Source organism: Camponotus floridanus, unplaced genomic scaffold (genome assembly GCF_003227725.1).
Source record: "Camponotus floridanus strain SB8 unplaced genomic scaffold, Cflo_v7.5 scaffold136, whole genome shotgun sequence".
In the NCBI taxonomy this organism is placed as follows: Eukaryota; Metazoa; Arthropoda; class Insecta; order Hymenoptera; family Formicidae; genus Camponotus; species Camponotus floridanus.
In genome coordinates, this window is record NW_020229255.1 from 394,291 (window position 1) to 414,546 (window position 20,256).

Sequence of the window (20,256 nt, forward strand, 5' to 3'; positions counted from 1 at the left end):
GTATTAAATAAAAAATTGATAGCAATCGATCGATTTGCATTTCGATTTTGTTGAAAAATTAGTTTCCATTTTTTTTTATATGTTCCGCTTTATTATATGATGGACGTTAACCATAAGTTTTATAACCAAAAAAGAGAATATGAAATCAATAATCTATCTCTTTAGCACACACATGTATAATTTTTGTCTAATTGAAATAAAAAAGTTCTATATTTATATCAGTCACGTAATATTTTTAAGGAAATCACAAAAAATTAATGAAATATAATCAAGCAATTATTGAATATGTCATGTTGGAAGTATATGTATTAATATTCAAGAAATGACATAATGAAGTATATGTCATGTTGAAGTATATGTATAAGTATAAGTATTAATATTCAAGAAATGACATAATTATAACAAATAAATAATAATGAATTATAAAATAATATGTAATAAATCTTATATTAAAAATAATTTATGGGCAATGAAATTTAATTAAAATCATAAAATGTTGGAAAAATTATTACGCTATCCGAATTGTTATGTGAAATATGTAGTTTAGGCAAATACGTTTATTGTTTGATAGAATAGAATGTTAGAATGCGCAGACATTTCTTTTTAATTAGTTTTTAACTTTTTGCGTTTTTAAAAAAAAATATCTTACGCATATGTACATCTATTTTACTTCAGTTTCCTCTCTCTTGTTTGAGTTTATTCTTATTTGATGTTTATTCAAATTTTATCTTCTTATCTTCTTATCTTCTTAATAATACAATACAATTATATTTTCTCTCCTAAAAGCTCTCTTATAAAAGCATACGATAAAAGTAGGGATGATATATTTCTACTGCATGATACAGTAACTTTATGGAATAATATCTTTCATTACGTTGATGATAGGACAACGTCAGTATTCACTATAGTGATCATTACATAATATTGTACCAGTGAGTATAATTTTTAGCATATTAAATGTATTCATTCGTTATAAAAACTTTTTGCAAGCAGTATACGATTAATTAAAAAAAAAGAAAAACAAGTCAGCATTATTGTCGTCATGTAAATAGGAACGAATGATATTTGATTTTCTCAAAATGCCTCGATTACTATGGAATTGTTCAAAACTCTTTGTTTTGGAGAAACTGAAATAAGAAATGAATTAAGGAATTGTGTTAAAAATGGAATAAAATATACAGCTCAGACTTGAATTAAATGGTTTTTTAATTTTAATTTAGACACACATTTAGAATCTATGCAATTCAAATATAATATATTTTTGAATATTATTAAAGATGGTAAACTTACATTGTATATTTAATATCTTAACAACAAAATATTTTATCAATTTGTATAATTATGTACTATTTTAAAAATTATAAATTTTAATTTATTAATTGTTATAAAAATTATAAATTTTAATTTGTTAGTTTCATAATTTTATTAACAAAATTCATAATATAAAATCAATATCATAATATAAAATATGCGCCAGTGTCTCAATACTATACTTTCTATGTACTAATTTTAAAATCATAAAAATGCTTTAAATTATGCTTTTTACTAATTATATCCTAATCATTCTTGATTTAAGCTATGCAATACTCATTTAAAAGAAGATTTTTGTTAATGACAATGTATTATATCCACTTCACTAATAGTCAACTTTCGTTTAATTAATTGAGACGACCAAAATAAAATTTATTTAGTGCAATTATTTAGGGTGCAGTGCTATTAATTAATCGCTAAATTGATTTTTAATTGAATTCAATGTTACATATCTAGGATTTAAAATTTAAATATTTCCGGCGAAATGGATAACTCAAAGGTAAATGCAAAAACGAATATGATCTTTTATATAATATTTAAATAACAAACTGTCAATATAAAGTGAGATATGCACAGAGCATTAAAGATATGAAATGCAAATTTACTAGGTTTGTAAAAATTTTGTAATTAATTAAGAAAATAAACATCTATTATTTTTAGAATTTTACTGTGGAAAATAATGTTTATAAAGGTAGAATATCGTCTTATATTCCTAATTATAAGAATCTTGGAGAAATAATATGGTCAAAAATTAATAGCAATGCAGATAAAATTGCACACGTAAGTTAATCTTTACACATGACGTAAATATAGAATAAGTAAATAAAAAAATTGTTTTCAAGAATAGACTATTTAAGCAAGTTAGGAAAATAAACTTAAAATAAAAAAATATTTCTCAAGATTATATTGTATTATATAATACAAATTATAAACAATTAAATAATATTAGTTTAAACCATTTATTTTTAATATTATTAAATATATATTAATATATTAATATTATTGAATATATATTAAATATAAATTGCATGTTAATTTCATACTTCAACTAAATATTTTCAAGAAATTACACAAGATATTCCAGACGTATTCAATACTGTTTTAATTATGACTAAATAATGTATAAAAAAACACACATTCGGTGATTTTAAAACATTCCTTATAATAATAATAATATCATAGTTGGATGCATGTACTGAGAAAGTAGTTACGTACGCAAAGCTACAAGACAAAATCGTGAGATGCGCATTGTGGCTTCAAAAACAAGGAATCAAATCTGGCGATGTTGTTAGCGTGTGCACAAATAATCATCTGAATTCTATCGTGCCCTGCTTAGCGGCAATTTATGTTAATGCGATCTTTAATCCATGGGATGAAAATATGAATTTGAGTGAGTTTTCTAACAATGACAATTTATAAAACTTTTTAAAAATTGTTACATTAGATTCGATTAATAAGCAAAGATTATATAATTTCTATGAAAGCAAATTATTAAATTTTATTTATTTTGGAATTAATTAAATCTGATCTCATTTATTTAATTGTATAATAATATTTATGTATTATTTATGTGTTTTGATCTTCTTTATTTTAGAAAGCTTTTATTAATTATGTGCTATTTGTTATTAGAAACCTCGCTGCATGTCATGCGCCTAACTACTCCGAAAATAATATTCTGCAGCGAGAAATCCGTAAACGTTATCTTGAGTACGATAAATGAAATTGATTACAACCCCACTGTTGTGGTTTTTGGCAATCATTCCGACGCAATTTCATTTTCTGATATTTTGAATATGTATATGGATTCAGAAGTGGCGAATTTTCGATATATCGAGCCGGAAGACATCAAGCAAACGGTATGTATCATGCATTCGTCAGGTACTACGGGGATGCCGAAAGGAGTCGAAATATCCAATTACTGTCTCTTACACATCAGCGAGGTTAAACGTAAGGTGTGTCAAATTAATGAGGTGTTAATTTGGTTCACATCGCTTTATTGGATAAGCGGAATAATAATGAATCTAACAGCGATCGCACAGGGTGCCAAAGTTATTCTATATCCGGAATTCGATGAAGAAATGACATGTCGGCTGATCGAGAAATATAAGGTAAAAGTTAAGTATAAAGTAAGTTAGTTGAAATTGCTTGTAAATAATAATATTGAATTGATAATATTGTTTGTGCGACAGGATTTATTTCATTTATAAGATTCTGTTTTTCTCTAAAATCTTAAGAATGAATATTTTTAAATCTCTGTCTCTTTCTGCGATTTAAAAACATATAAGTGAATAATAAATGAGGTATATCAGAATTATTACATTGGTTGCTCCAAAATCTCTTTATAAGTTATAATAATAATGTTTCTTTTATTTACTCTTATTCTGTAGTAAAATTGAGTACTTTTTTAAACAAGTAATTTAATGTTGTATCTTTTAATGTTACATAAACTTATTGAGTGGAGCCTTTAACTTTAATCGTTAAAACTCATTTATCTGGAGATTTGCATTATATGCAGTATATGAAATGTCTATTTTTACAACAAATCATGTATGTGTGATAATACTTCACGATTTAAGTTACATACAAGATTTTTTAAAATATTGGAAATATCGTCTTATTTGACGTATTTATATATTTCGATAAATTATATAACATATTTTTACATTTTCACATGACCAGCGTATTGCAATACAAATAAGATTTTTGGTAAAAATTTATGCGTAAAAGGAGCCTCCTTTTCGATTTGCTTTATTTTTAAATATGTTATAGAGAAAATCTTCCCGAGTAATTTTATGTATATATATAAGGATCGGATTCAAATAGTTTTGGAGATATAGGCTCAAAAAGGATAAAAATAATAAATACAAAAATAATTTTAATGGAATATACGTATTTGTAATGAATATATGTATACGGAATTATTGGGGAAGATCTCCCATAACATATTTAAAAATAAAGCAAATCGGAGAGGAGGACCCCTTTATGCATAATTACCTGACTTTTTTTTATTTTGTTATTTAGATAACAATGATGATCTTAAACACGAGTATGGTTAATCGGTTTCTTCAAGCGGGTTACATAAAGAAGTATTCCTTATCATCTTTAAAATTTCTAATCTGTATTGGTTCCATATTGAAGTCAAAAACACAGGAAGAAATAAAATGTATTTTACCGCATGTTCAAATATTACAAGGTTACGGTAAATATCATCTTAATGTAATAAAATATTATAAATACAATATCAAAAAATATATAAGAAACAAGACAATATATATAATAAATAAAATTTATCATACAACTTTAATTATTTATTTTGTATTTCTATATAGGAATGACAGAAATATGTAGAATTGGAACTTTGCAGCTTTCGAATCATAAGAACGGGTCTTGCGGGACAGTAGCCGAAAATACGCAAATAAAGATTGTAGATCCAGAAAGTGGAAAGGTTCTTGGCCCGAATAATCCAGGAGAATTGTGCATAAAAACAATGACCTTAATGAATGGTTACTACAGGAATCCTGAAGCGACAAAAAGCATTATTGATGAAGAAGGTAAACAATTTCGTTTCCTTTTATGCGCACACAGGTTAATAATATTAATAATGTACATATATATATATATATATATATATAATATATAATTAAATTGAATTAAACTAATATCATTTACGTACAAATATATTTTTATTTACGTCAATAAATTAAGTAACGTTTTAATTTGATTAAATATAACAATATCTTAAAAGTAATATATAAAGTAACACATATATATCTTAAAAGTATGTTTCAATTTTTTTAGGATGGCTGCATTCGGGTGACATCGGTTATTTCGATGAAGACGGAGAACTCTTTATTATTGATAGAATAAAAGAGCTTATAAAATATAGAGGATATCAAATCTCACCTGCAGAAATAGAAGCTGTTTTAATGTCACATCCAGCAGTGCTAGATGCTGCAGTAATCGGGGTACCTCATGCAATGGATGATGAACATCCTATCGCTTATGTCACTAAAATGCCCGGAGCCCAGGTACAATCTTTTTGCAATTATAATAAAATTACAGAGCGAAATTCTGTCAAATAATAATTTACCAATCATATGTTGAGAAGTTTTGAAAATTTGAATAACTTCTTTAAAAATTTACACACATACACATTTATAATACAATTTAGAAATAGGCATGTGTATAAATTTCTTTTATCAAAATAAATATGTTTTAGATTAATAGATATGTAACATGTATTTAATTTAAATATTATGTATATACAAGATTTATTAAAAATCGTGGTATAAATAAAAGAGATGATCATTATGTAAATTAAAATTGGAAATATAAAACTTTTTACAAGGCATTATTCATGTTCGATAAAATCATTCTTAAAGATTTTTTTGCGCGCACTTGATTTTTATGTGTACTTACATAATTAACAACAAGAATCGACTTACAATTGCATATGGATTCACTTCCATTTTTCTTGTATGATTTTTTATATATGTCTGCGTCGAGTAGAATATACGATTTTTATTATATACGTAGGTGACGGAGCAAGAATTGATAGACCTAGTAGCGAATAACATGACGGATCAATATCAACTTCGTGATGGAGTGATATTTTTGGATACTTTTCCATATACAGGTTCCGGAAAAATCGCCAAAAAAGAATTGAAAGCAATGGCAAAAAAGCTAGCATTTGGATAAAATAATGAATTATATTTATATTTAATTATTTAACTATTATTATATTTCTAATTAAAAATTGTTATATTCATTAATAAAATTATTACATGAAATTACTAATTTGTATTGGTAATTATAAGATATTAATTTTTATTTCAATTATATAATTATTAGATAATTATAAAGTGTTATCCTTTTTTCGTCAAAGGAGTGCAGAATTTACAAATATTTGAAAATTTTTATATTAAAAAAATTATAAATATTTAAGCTGTAATAAACATCTGAGAAAAATATAAAATAATAATTCGATTTAAGACTATTGTGTGAAATATTTTTATTCCAATGATATGAATACGATATTAACGATATTGTGTCGTCTCTTTTTCTACTAGTGTAAAATTAATTATTGCATTAAGTCGATTAGAGTTAGAAAACATGTTTAGCAATATAGTAACAATATCGTATTAGAGAATAATTATTAGAAAATGAAACAAAAAAATGGCAATCAAGAATAATTACTGTGGCAGATGAAATAAATGACTCATTTTACATCTCAAACAATAATCTCATTTTGATTGAGATTCGAAAAAGACCTATGATATTCGATTGATTCACATTCCCGCGAGAAATCAGCTTGCGTTTCTTCTGATAAGTTCCGCTTTAGCTATGATCAACAATATATAAATCAGCAATGAGTTTCATAAATATAATTCAATATTTTTTTTCCAACATACGCATATATTTAAAAGTTTTGCTTGACTAAAATAAGAAGTATATTTATAACCGTTAGATAATAATACACGCGCACATACATTGATTAAAAGAGAGATAAACATGTTGGCAGCAAAATCATTATGCATAGGAAGATAAAAGTTATAAGAAAATAATAATATATGCATAATGAGATAGTTATATAATACGTCATATTTAAATATATGTTAACATCATGTTCAAAAGATTGTATTGTATAGTTATATAAAGAAATAATAATATCTATTCTATCTTTTCTAAAGGTAATTCATGGGCAAAAGAATTTGATTAATATTATCGAATGCTTGAACACAATATGTAATTGTACTGTCTCGCAACGCATTTATTTGTTTATTTAATAGGAATATCATTTGATGAAAATCATTATGAAATATCATTTTCGAAAAGATAAGCGAATTTTATATCACAAATTCTTAATAATTTTCGCTCTCTCTTTTGAAGTAACGATCAAATTATGAAATATCATTTTCGAAAAAATAAGCGAATTATGAAATATCATTTTCGAAAAGATAAGCGAATTTCAACATTATGAAATATCATTTTCGAAAAGATAAGAGAATTTCATATTACAAATTCTTAATAATTTTTGCTCTCTCTTTTGAAGTAACGATCAAATTATCGTTAACAATTAAATTATATTTTCTTCTATAAAATATGAACGAAAAGAAAAATAAAAATAATTATAAAAAAGAAGAATTATAAATATTAAAATAATTATAATTATAAAATAATTATAAAAATTGTTTTTCAGTTAAAATCTATATTAACATCTTGTTAAATCAACAAACAAACGCGTAATTAAAGTTTATTTTGATTAATAAAAATAATTAAAAAGTAATTAAAAATAATTAAAAATAATTAGTTAAAAAATATTTTACATATTATCATATTACTACTATCTTATTAGTGTCATATTATTACTATTATCTTATCTTATCTTATATTATCTTATATTATCTTATCTTATCTTATATTACTATTTTCTTTTGCTCAACATGTTTTGCAACACTATATGTATTGCAAGATTATATTTGTTCATATAATCTTATCCAGTTTCCTTATAAAAATAGAGAAATTTTTGTTGCTTGTTAACTTGAGATAGTGCATAATGTCATGAGATATGACTCCGAATAAACCGTGAATGATAGAACATTGAGAATACACGCAGTGTCACGATATATCAGTACAAAGTCTTTTTAACATTCTCTTATTACAGCGGTAATGAAGAAATTTTCGTGAGTAATATACGATTAATTTAAGAAATAAATTGATATCGTATTATATAAATAAAAATTAGTGATACTTAATTCTTCAAATATTTTAGTGTATGAAAAAGGGAATTACATCGTCGTTTAATTGTGTTCAAAAATATTTTATATTTAAAATTTAAAACTCTCCAATTTCTCCAGTAAAATGACTACAAATGATTCAAGGGTAAGTACAAAAATCACACAATCGTACATATATATTATGATTAATATTTTTACATAATATTTAAAAAAGTTACTTTAATATAGCGTTAAGATATATGTAGATTAAAAATACGAAACGCAAATTTGCAATAAAGACATTCAAAGATTTATACTATTTTTCATTATTTATTATGTTTTATATAGATTTATCTATTATTTTCAGTCTTTTACTGTGAAAAATAACGTTTATAAAGGAGAAATAACTACATCTAACCGCAAGAGTATTGGAGAAATGATGTGGAATAAAATTAAAAGTCATAGAGATAAAATCGTGCATGTAAGTCAATCACTTATATTGTCAATATCGAATGTTTCACGAAAAATCAATTTTTATAGTTAAGTGTGTTAATATAAAATAAAACAGAAAATGTTTTTAAAAATTGTATTATAGTATAATACAATTACACTTCTTGGTGGAGAGATATATAAATAATTATGATAATAGTGGGATCTATATGCCATATCATTAATGGATCTTTTACCCAATGTCTTTATAAGATATTATTACCATAGATTTGTATTGTGTAATAGATATATATTGTGTGTCTTACTAAAATATGCTCTCCTAAACAATTAATTTTTACTTTGACATATATTATTTTCTTAATTTTGATCATTACAGAAAATGATGCACAAAAGATTTAAAAGATTTAAAAATTTTATATATATATATAATCAAACTTTCTTAAAAATGATACTTTGTTTTGCTGTTTTTGCACTCGGCTTTTATTTCTTAATTTGATATTTGTATTTAATTTATATTGTATTATCTATTATTTTACGTATCATTATTTGTATTATTAAATTTGATTAAATTTACTTGTTAGTATAATTGCAACTTTGGTTTTATAGGATTTTTACATTTTTTATTTAACTTTATTGTTATCGATAAAACATTATACATATGTGTATCTGTGTTTGAGATTCTGTAATATGTTTACAGAACATATAAACTCACAAATAACAAAACAGTTAATAAATATTAGTTTATTTTTTAAATATTATTGAATATTATGGTTATATAATTAAATATAATTAAATAGTTATATAATTAAATTGATATTATTTAAATATCAATTTTATAACAAGTAAACACTTTTGAGAAATTAAAATACGTTTAATGTCATTTTAATTAAATGATTTAATATGAAACGCACATTTGGTAATTTAAAGACATTGTACAAACATAACAATAATGTTATAGTTGGATGCATGCACTGAACAAGTAGTTACATATGCGGAATTACAAGACAAAGTCATAAGATGTGCGTTGTGGCTACAAGAACAAGGAATCGAATCTAAGGATGTTGTCACTGTATGCACAAGTAATCATTTTAATACCTTCGTGCCCTGTTTGGCAGCAATTTATGTCAACGCAATCTTTAATCCGTGGAACGAAAACATGGACTTGCGTGAGTTTTGCTGCGATAAAAATTAAAAATAAACGTTGTTACATTATATTCGATTAATAATCAAAGAATTCCAATGGCAGCAAATATAAGTATTTATCTTGAATTACTTAGATCTTATTTATCATTCAGTTGTATAGTAATATCTATAATATGTTATATGTATTATTTATTTTACTCAATGTTTTTTTTTATTTTATATAACTTTTCTTAATTGCGCTTTTTTTGTTATATTAGAAAACATATTGCATGTCATGCAGCTTACTACTCCGAAAGTAATATTCTGCAGTGAGAAATCCGTAAACGTTATCTTGAGCGCGATAAAAGAGAGCGATCACAATCCTACCGTTGTAATTTTCGGCGATCACTTCAATGCAATTTCGTTTTCTGATATTTTGAGCATGTACAGTGATGATAAAGTGGCGACTTTTCAATATGTCGAGTGCAACGATATGCGAAAGACAATGTGCATCATGCATTCGTCAGGCACTACGGGAATGCCGAAGGGCGTTGAATTATCTAATTACTGTTTATTGCACATCAGTGAGGATAAAAATATATATTTGACCGATGCAGTAGCGATTTGGTTTTCATCACTATATTGGATAACCGGGATAATGATGAATTTGATGGCAATCGCACAAGGTGCCAAAATAATCCTTTATCCGGAATTTGAAGAAGAAGCGATATGTCCATTAATCGAAAAATATAAGGTAAAAGTCGTAAAGATGAGATTACATTAACGCTGTTTACAATAAGATTGAATTTTCATTTAATGTAAAAGATGAACAATTCTTTATATAAAGGATAAAAAACTTTTTTTATGCATAAATACGCGCGTATAATTTTAAATTTGTTTCCCTGTAAAAAAAATGATAATTGAGATATATTAGCATGAGCTAGAGTTTTTGTTAAAGAATGTTTTCTAAATAATAATAATGATATTATTCTTATTAGAGAGAACTTTCTAATAAGATAATGTATTTCTTATTTAAGCAAAAAATTTAATATTTTCAATATTGTGTAAATTTATTTAAATTTATTTATCTCTCCTAGGAAAATATTTGCTATCATATTTCCTGTTAAAACTTTACATCATGTGAAAACTTACGTGGAATATATCTATTATAATGATTAATTATTACTAAAATATTACATTATAATAATTTAAATAAACTCAAGTTACTAAAGAATATCATATTATTTTTTATGTTACCATTGTTAATAGTTAATATTGTTTATTAAATGATTTAATGAATGCATGCATTTTATATTTTTGCATATATGATAATAATAATGCTAAACATCTTTGCTTTGTTCTTTAGATAACTATGGCTTTTCTAAGTACAAATATGATTAACCGACTTCTCAGAACGGATCATATAAAGAAATTTTCATTATCAACTTTAAAAGTCATACTCTTCGGTGGTGCTGTAATTAAATCGAAAGTGCATGAAGAGATAAGATGTATTTTATCACATGTTCAAATATTACAAGTGTTTGGTAATAAATATAATATATATATATATATATATATATATATATATATATATAAAATAAGACAATATTTAGCAATAGAATATGTAGTGAAAATTCAATCATTCATCTTTCGTATCTAGGAATGACAGAATTCGGATTCTGCGCAATGCAATGTTCAAATCATAAGAATGGATCTTGTGGAACAGTACTTCAGGATGCACAATTAAAAATCGTGGATGTAGAAAATGGAAAAACTCTTGGCCCAAATAACTTGGGAGAATTGTGGATAAAAACACCGACTTTAATGAATGGTTACTATAGAAATTCGGAAGTCACAAAAAGTACAATTGATAACGAAGGTAAAAAATGATATTAAATCCTTATATTAGTGTACTTTCCTTTTTTCCTAAATGACTTTGATTTTGACATATATTATCAAAGTTATTATTCTGAGTAATTTCTAACAAAAAGTAATCTAATAAAATATCTAATAATAATATAGTATAATAATAATGTAATATATCATGAAAATAAGTTCATATTTTTTTTAGGATGGTTGCATTCCGGTGACATTGGTTATATCGATGAAGATGGAGAACTTTTTGTTATAGACAGAATAAAGGATCTTATAAAATACAGAGGATATCAAATCTCACCTGGAGAAATCGAGAATGTTTTAATGTCACATCCAGCAGTATTGGAAGTTGCAGTAATAGGGGTGCCTCATGCAACAAACGATGAACATCCTATTGCTTTCGTCACTAAGATACCGGGAGGCGAGGTAAAATCTTATTACAGACATGATAAGGATACAAAGCGCGAGTATATTTATAAGATATAAATTTTTTAATTCATTATTTATCAATTGTATCGAAATTTTAAGAATGTTGCGTGAAACTTTAAAAATTTTTATATGATAAAATTTTTAAAGTTTTAAAGTTTTTTAATATTCCTATCAAGATTACTCAATTCTTTAAACTATTATTGAACTTGTAAATTTCTATTTCCTTCAAATAATAAATTACAGATTATAATTTAATTAATTGCATAATTAATTTCATATACGTGTTGTGATAATTTATAGACTTTTATAGATTGTTTTTTAATGCAAATGCTTTATAAAATGCTTTATTTTTATAAAATGCTTTATCAAATATACCATGTTACAATAATCAAATTGTTTATATGTAGGTGACAGAACAAGAATTAATAGACTTAGTGGCAGATAACATGATGGATCAATACAAACTTCGTGCTGGAGTGATATTTCTGAATGCATTACCACGTACAAATTCAGGAAAAATTGCGAAGAAAGAATTAAGAGCTATGGCTAAGAAATTAATTTTAAAGCAAAAGGATAAATTATAATTACATTTTTCATAATTATTGACAATTTCACAATTATAATGAAAATTTTAAATTTGTTACATCCTAACTTAAAAAAAAAATGATAACTGAAACGTATACTTAGACTCGAGTTTTTGTTAAAGAACGCTTTATAAATAATATTAAATAATATTATTCTTTTATTAGAGAGAATTTCTTAATAAAACCATGTATTTCTTATTTGAGCAAAAATTTAATCTTTTCAAAATTGTATAAATTTATTTTTCCTAAAAAAAGATTTGCTATATTATCACATTTCCTGTTAAATCTTTTCGTCATTCGAACACTTACATTCATGAAATATATCCATTGTAATGATTATATATACTCATGTATTGAAAATATTACACTATAATAATTTAAATTCAAGTTAAAATATTATTTTTCATGTTACCATTATTAATTGTTAATATTATTTATTAAATGAATTAATACGTTTATTAATGAATACATACATTTTATATTTTTGTATATATTATAATAATATAATGCAAAAACATAAATCTTTGAACTTACTATTTAGATGACTATGACTTTTAACCGATTTCTCAGATATAAATCGATTTCTAAAATCTTGATATGCACGCCTATGTTCAAATCTTTTCTCTTTATACTTTTTTTTATTTGGTTAGATAGATGTAATCATTTCAACTTGCAAAAGAGATATTTTTTTTTTAATTTAATTCAATTCTTCATCATGTATTGAGAAAGAGAATTACAAGATCTACATATGTATATACATATATCTTGTGTAACTTATTATTTCTTTTTGTGCCGTCTCATAATTTCCACGTTATAGTTTTACGCGCATTCCTCTTATAAGAGGAAATATTGTACATTTTACGTCTATAAAATATAAATGAATGCAATACAGATGTTACTTAAGTGTTCAATATATGTTTCCTCAACCGCTCGCGCGATTTTTCTTTCCATAAATTCTCGGAAAAATACTGTAAAGAGATAGTTGAGTTCAAGTCGTAATAAGATACATTATTTTCTGTCTATAAAATAATTTGCGAGATTTTATTATGACAGAGATATTGACACTAGAAAAAGTTCTTGCTTTTCTAAAAGTAGATCTAACGTTTGCTTTCTGCTGGCCACTCCCAGTAAGAGCCACAAAATCTCAAAAAATCCGACACAAGATATTTCGATGGTGTTGTTGCATGAATGGTATGCTAATGTCGATATCGTTAATATATACATTATATCTCGAACATGATAATATGCTTCTTCTTATGAAAGGGGGTTGCGCGCTGACTGCCTTTCTACAAGTTCCGATACAGATTACTTTATTTACGCTTCAGAGTGATCGTTTGCAAGTAAGAAACAAAAAATATATACCTTTATTTGATTGATAATTTTAATTTATATCTTTTAATTTATATCGACAGAAAGAATAAACAATTAAAAATAAATTTCCCGAAAAGAAATTTAATCAAAATAAAATTTCTTAAAATTAATTCTTAAATTATTAAATTTTCTATGAATTTTTTATTTGAAAAATACTTTAACATATTGAATTTATTGAATACGTAATTTCGAATTAGTTTTTTCCTTCATCTTACATATTTATGCAGGTTATAATATACGAAATGGAAAATTATATTCAACAAGCAAAATCAGAAGAGAAGAATGTATTTCAAAAATATATTGATAAATGCAAATTATTTTATGGATTAACAATAAGCTGGATAGCTATAACTGCTATCGCTATTATTTTTGGACCATTTTTGCTACCTCAACCTTTTCCAATTGAAGTAAAGTATCCATTTTATGTGAGCCAGCAACCGTTAAAAACTATCATTTACCTGCATCATGCGGTGAACGTATATCAAAGTTATGTACAAGTATGTAGCAATGTCTTCGTAGCTGTTTTACTTTGGTTTATAGCTGCAAGATTTGAAATTTTATCTCACCAATTTCGGAAAGTTAGAAGTTTTTCAGAATTTAAAATCTGCATACAATTGCATCAACAGCTCTTACGGTGAGACATAAAATATTATGGTAGAGTAAATTATCATCTTTCTAAGGTCATAATTCAATACGATTGTAATGAAAGGAAATAAAAGTTTTAAAAATAAAAAATGACATTAATAATAGTAAAAATTAATTATCTGATCAAATTTCTCTTTCTTTATTTTGAAATGTCGTACTATTTTATTAAAATTTCGTACTATTTTATTTCATTATTATTCATTATCAATTTTAAAACGAATAACTACAATAAAAAAACTAAAAATCGATTGCAGATATGCGAAAGAGGTTACTAAAGCAGTCCGATATATAACATTATCAACAATAGGATTCAGTACTGTAGCAGTAGTATTTAGCGGTCTTACCTTTTTAAGCGTAAGTTATGTTTATTTCATTTATTTATCGTATTCTGTTTACATAATATCGAACAGATTGCGCAAAAATCTGATTGAAGATATAAAATTCAAGATGCAAGCTTTTTATTTTATAAATACATTAATTAATAATAAAATTTGCACATGTAACACACATATAATTTAAATACTATTTGTACATATAATTTATTTATAAATATGAAAATTAGCTCGTTTTAAACTACAATTGTTTACAGACACTAAATAATTTTCTCTCTTTCCTTCTTATATTGTAAATTTAATAATTTTCTTTTATATCGCATATTAGCAGAATTGTATTATTGATATTATAATATTATTTTATATAGCGACAACCATTAACTATAAAGGCCCAATTTTTGACTGTTGGTGCATCTTCACTTATAGAAGTTTTTGTTTGCGCGTGGCCAGCTGATTATGTCTTGAGTACGGTAAGATATATAACAAATATAAAAGAAAATATACAAATTTAAATTTTACATATATACATTTAAAGAAATTGTCGTATATAAAATTGACATCAAATATACAGCAAAACATACAAAATTTAAATAATATATATAAATAATATATATAAATATGCATATTTTTTTATCCAAAATAAAAATTACAATGATCAGCTCTATTATAGAAAAATATATTGTTATGCCACTGATTCTTATTTTCACTCAAATTTAAAAGAAAAGCACTGTTATAACATTATAATTAAAATATAACTTTATTTTAATATTTCAGAGCAATAATGTTGGTTATGCTGCATACGAATCGTTATGGTATAAGAAAGAAGTATCTTTACAGAAAGATTTAATATATGTTAAATCGCGATGTCAGCAGCCTGTATCCGTAACTGTACCGTGCATGCTACCGACTCTTTCACTTAATTATTATGCTTCTGTAAGTTATATCGCATCCTATAACATTTATGGATAATTTATTGTGACATAATCCTGGGATAACTTTGGCGATAATTTAACAAATATTTCTAGCCATTTCTGTTTGCAACAAAACGCAATGCAAAAATTTCTAGTAAATACTAGTTTCTCTACGAATTATAAATATTATTATTTATATATTTAAAAACAAATAAATTTCTGTTTATTATAGAAATATTTGTTACTTAAATTATAAAATTAAAATTATTTATATATTGGGGAAAATAATTAATTAGTTAATCTATGTATTTTCACACAATATAAAAATCTAAATTTAACTATAATAAATTTTATGGAAATAATATGTATGAATTTTTGTTTTATCAAATTGAAATTCTCTCTATATTTATAATTAGTATTTCTTAAATTCATATTCAATCAAAAATAAATGTGTTGGTGAAGGTGAGAATTTCTTTTCCTGCACATTTCCTCGTTATTTAATTTAACGCAATTTAATTTTTATTAAATTTTTAATTTTGTTAATTGTACATAATATGAATAAAAAAGACAATTATATATATATATATATATATATATATATATATATATATATCTTTCATTAATAATTGAAAAATAAATAGTTGCAATGACTTTTTGTTTTTATTGCAATATTTAAATACTTTCAAAAAACATGATATCATATCGTCAAAATTGTCAAAGTTCCTCCTGTAGTGTTACTTACAATTAGTACTTTTCTTGAGTATATTAATATATACATTTATATACGCACATTTAAAGTAAATAGTCAATGGTTTATATGTATGTATATATATATATATATATATATATATATATATATATACACTTATTTAAATTTAAAATTGTTAATAAATTATAGTTTTAGTGAGAGAGAGAGACATATGTAATAATCGAAATTAAATATTTGTATCTGACAGTATTTATCAACTGCATTTTCCTATTTAACAACTTTCCGAGTAATTTTCGAAGATGATTGATGGGCTAGAAATATGATGGATTGTACGTATTATGGTTTTTTAATGTGAAAAAAATATATGATGCACTGTAAATATTTAGTGTGTACAATACTGTTAGGATTATTAAATTCATCTTACGCAATTGTGATATGATACGACAAAATATTCTTCTATAAATATAAACATATTTATTTTTCTGTATCGTTAAAAATTCTATATAAATGAATAAGTTTATATATAAGATGCTATAAAAGAATATTTTTATGTCATGTCATGTAATCCGTATTGACTTTTAAATAATAAACGTGCAACAATAGAAGTTGATAATAAACTGATTGTTTATGATTTTATCATGATTAATGTCATTTTTTTATTTTTCACTATATGTATAGTATATATATTTAAATCAAGACTTACACATTTTTTTCTCTTGCTCTGTTAATATAACTTTCCTACCTAATCTAATTATTCTTTCCTTTATAATAATAATTATTCTTTTTCTATTATTATAATTATCATTAATATAATTAATATCAATATTTCTCTTTTTACTCTTGTAATATGTTGCAATTGAAAAAGACAGTTTTACGCGACACGAGAAAGAAAATTTTTTGATTTTTTATTTGATTTTAATATCTTGTTTCTTAAATGGAAATTCTTTCTCGCAAACAATTAAAATCACGGATTAAACATATCGGCATATTATCAAAATAGAAGAACTCGAAGAGCCCTAGTACTGACTTTATTAGATCCCACCTTTGAAGTTGAATATAAATATAAGTATATAATTATAGGTAAGTATATAATTATTTTTTATAATTTGATATATACATATATACATATAAAAAAATATAATATAAACTACTTATTTTTCCTTATATTGACTTTTTTCTAAAAAACAATGAAAAGCGTTTTAAATGATGAGTTAAATTGATGTTACTTTTATATGTGCGATTAAGGACTATTATGATAAAACAGAATTAATGCGAATCATAAAATAAATGACTTTGTCATTTGAGATATAATTATTATAAATGTACGTTTTTCTTTTTAGACTCGTTAAAATAATCGTTTCATTAGTAGCGTTAATGATAATTTGCTTTATATTATCTATATACACAGATGACGTGCAAATACTTTGTTGCCAATGCGCTATGTGAATCATATATTGTGTGCATTTCTTCGTGAAATTTTTGTTTTTGCAAAAAGTATCTGTATAAATTCTGCTAAATTAAAATTGTCATATTTCCGCAATTATTGCTATATGTTGTGTCGTGCATAATTTACTACACGGTTTCATTAAAAGCAACACTTGAATAACATATCTTCATGAAATACGACAAATTGTTACATGTATTGCATATATGTGGGTTATTTACTACTGTTTGGCCATTAAACTCTAAAGCTGGAAAATTTAAAATTTTGTCTTATAATGTTTTGTGGTTTATTTATACGTTGAATATGATAATTCAATATTATTTAGTGACTAAAAGCATACTTCCTGCATATCGAAAAAATTTTATCAATATAATGAAGACACTAGTGGAATTGATATATAACACAGAAGTAATATTTAATTTTCTTTATTGTAAAATGCAAAGAAAACGATTGCAGGTTAACATCCCGAATATTAATTCGAATTTATATTAATTTATAATATATGTGATATGAATTGTAATTTGTGGTTTTGCAGAAATTGTTGTATGAGATAGAACAACCTGATAAAATATGGATGCCATATGAAAAAATTGTATGGTTAAAATTTATGCATCACACACGTATAAAATACTTTTCTTTAGCGATAATATATATTATTTCTGCGTGTATACTCATTCTTTCGCCAATGATTTCGGACAGATTTTTACCGCTCAATGTCGTGTATTCTTTTCCGATATCCAAGCCTTGGATTTATTGTGCAGCTTATCTTCATCACATATTTTCAATTAAACAGGCATCAGTTACAATAATTCTCGATTTGATGATAATCTCTACAATGTGGCATGCTACCTTTAAATTTAATTTGTTGGGTATTCAAATGCGTTCTATGCCATTTACTATTAATAAACTCCGAGCCTCCATCATAATGTATCAAAATATATTCAAGTAAGATTATTTCATAACGATTTTTTAAAATATTTTTTTGTATCATAAGGAAAAAAAAATATATTACAGTCAATAAATCTTTTTAATCAAAATCACAATTTTTGAATTTAAATTAAATAATAACATTTAATTTAATTGTTATTACTTATAAATTTATAAATATTTTATAATTTTTTAATTTAGTTATATACGAGAAATCGATTGTATTGCTAGTTATATACTTTTCAAATTGACGATTGTTGCTTCTATGTACGTAATCACTTGCGGTCTCCTGATTTTAAATGTGAGTATTCCATGTGCTCTCAAATTAATATAAATTGTTTTATAATTAAGCAGCGGAACTTTTATTTATCAATAATTTTTTAATAAATAATGAATGGTTAAAACTTTTTGAAGGTTATTAAAAATTGTGATCTTATCTATGTATATATCAATATCAAAAGTATTATGGAACGGAAAGAGAATCTATATTAATATTTATTATTAAATTAAGTTAAGTTATATCTCAAGACTTCTTATATTATAAACCTGAATTAAAACAGTATTTAAGTTATTAGCAAGAGAACGCTTGTAAATTATTATTTTTCAATTTATTCAAAAAATTTATGCGAAAAATCCAGTCAATTTGTAAAAGAGTACATTTTAAATTTTGAATGTAATATATACATACTTTAATTAAAGTTTTTTTTTGTATTTATTCTGTAATTTAAATTTTAATTGTAATTTTAGTTATCGTAAACTCTACTATTATAATTTTATATAAATTGCAGAATGCATCTATTGTGGACATAAGTCTATTTTTGATGGTTACTTCTACTGCAATTTGGAGGCTCTTTGTTTGCTGCTGGTCAGCGCAAGCAATAACCGATATGGTTAATCTTTTAATCTTATGTAATATAAATCGTGCTAGTAAAACAAATATTTCCATATTTATGATAAAAACAATAAAGATATAAAATGTTTGTTTTAAAAAAAGGTAGTATAATATAAATTGTGTATTATGTATTAATTAAATGATACATTAAATATATAAATAATATTTTGAAAGGTATAATTTTCAAGCTTATATATTCAAAATGCTAAAATATATTTAACTTATAAAAACAAATATTCATTAATTATATTGCTTTATTTAACTTGGAAAACACATACACATACAACTGAGAGATTGATAAATTTTTTATAATTTTTCTTACAGGCTTACAATATTTCTTGGCAAATTTATGATTCTTCATGGATAAGTGCATCATCAAATGTACGCCGAACAATCTTTATGATTATTCAAAGGTGTCAGAAACCAGTTGCGATTAGCGGCACTAATTTTATACCCGTAGTTTCAATAAAATTTTGCGGATCGGTGAGTGTTAATATCACACAAGTGTGTAAAATTCTTATTAACATTCGAAAAATTA

The 20,256-nt window shown here is 24.3% G+C and overlaps 2 protein-coding genes across 3 annotated transcripts; both read left to right on the forward strand.

Moving 5' to 3' along the window:
* The first annotated feature begins 833 nt into the window (after positions 1-833).
* LOC105259375 lies at positions 834-12,617 on the forward strand. Its single transcript, XM_025406226.1, has 17 exons — positions 834-932; positions 1,768-1,810; positions 1,972-2,091; positions 2,494-2,701; positions 2,941-3,419; positions 4,333-4,510; positions 4,641-4,862; positions 5,110-5,339; positions 5,848-6,003; positions 8,143-8,193; positions 8,395-8,508; positions 9,436-9,643; positions 9,878-10,353; positions 10,966-11,143; positions 11,260-11,478; positions 11,671-11,900; positions 12,311-12,617. The coding sequence occupies exons 2-17, from the start codon at positions 1,796-1,798 to the stop codon at positions 12,485-12,487; spliced, it is 3,261 nt and encodes a 1,086-aa protein (XP_025262011.1). The 5' UTR covers positions 834-932; positions 1,768-1,795; the 3' UTR covers positions 12,488-12,617.
* Positions 12,618-13,642: 1,025 nt separating this feature from the next.
* On the forward strand, positions 13,643-16,928 carry LOC105259376 (odorant receptor 4-like). 2 transcript variants are annotated; one of them, XM_025406241.1, is made up of 7 exons: positions 13,643-13,678; positions 13,751-13,827; positions 14,086-14,492; positions 14,758-14,857; positions 15,204-15,305; positions 15,610-15,768; positions 16,703-16,928. In XM_025406241.1, exons 1-7 carry the CDS (start codon positions 13,672-13,674, stop codon positions 16,760-16,762), a joined length of 912 nt encoding a protein of 303 aa, XP_025262026.1. In that variant the 5' UTR covers positions 13,643-13,671; the 3' UTR covers positions 16,763-16,928. The 2 variants fall into 2 exon arrangements, with proteins under 2 accessions (XP_025262026.1, XP_025262025.1); XM_025406240.1 differs by lacking the exon at positions 13,643-13,678 and having other exon boundaries at positions 13,712-13,827.
* Positions 16,929-20,256: the final 3,328 nt, after the last annotated feature.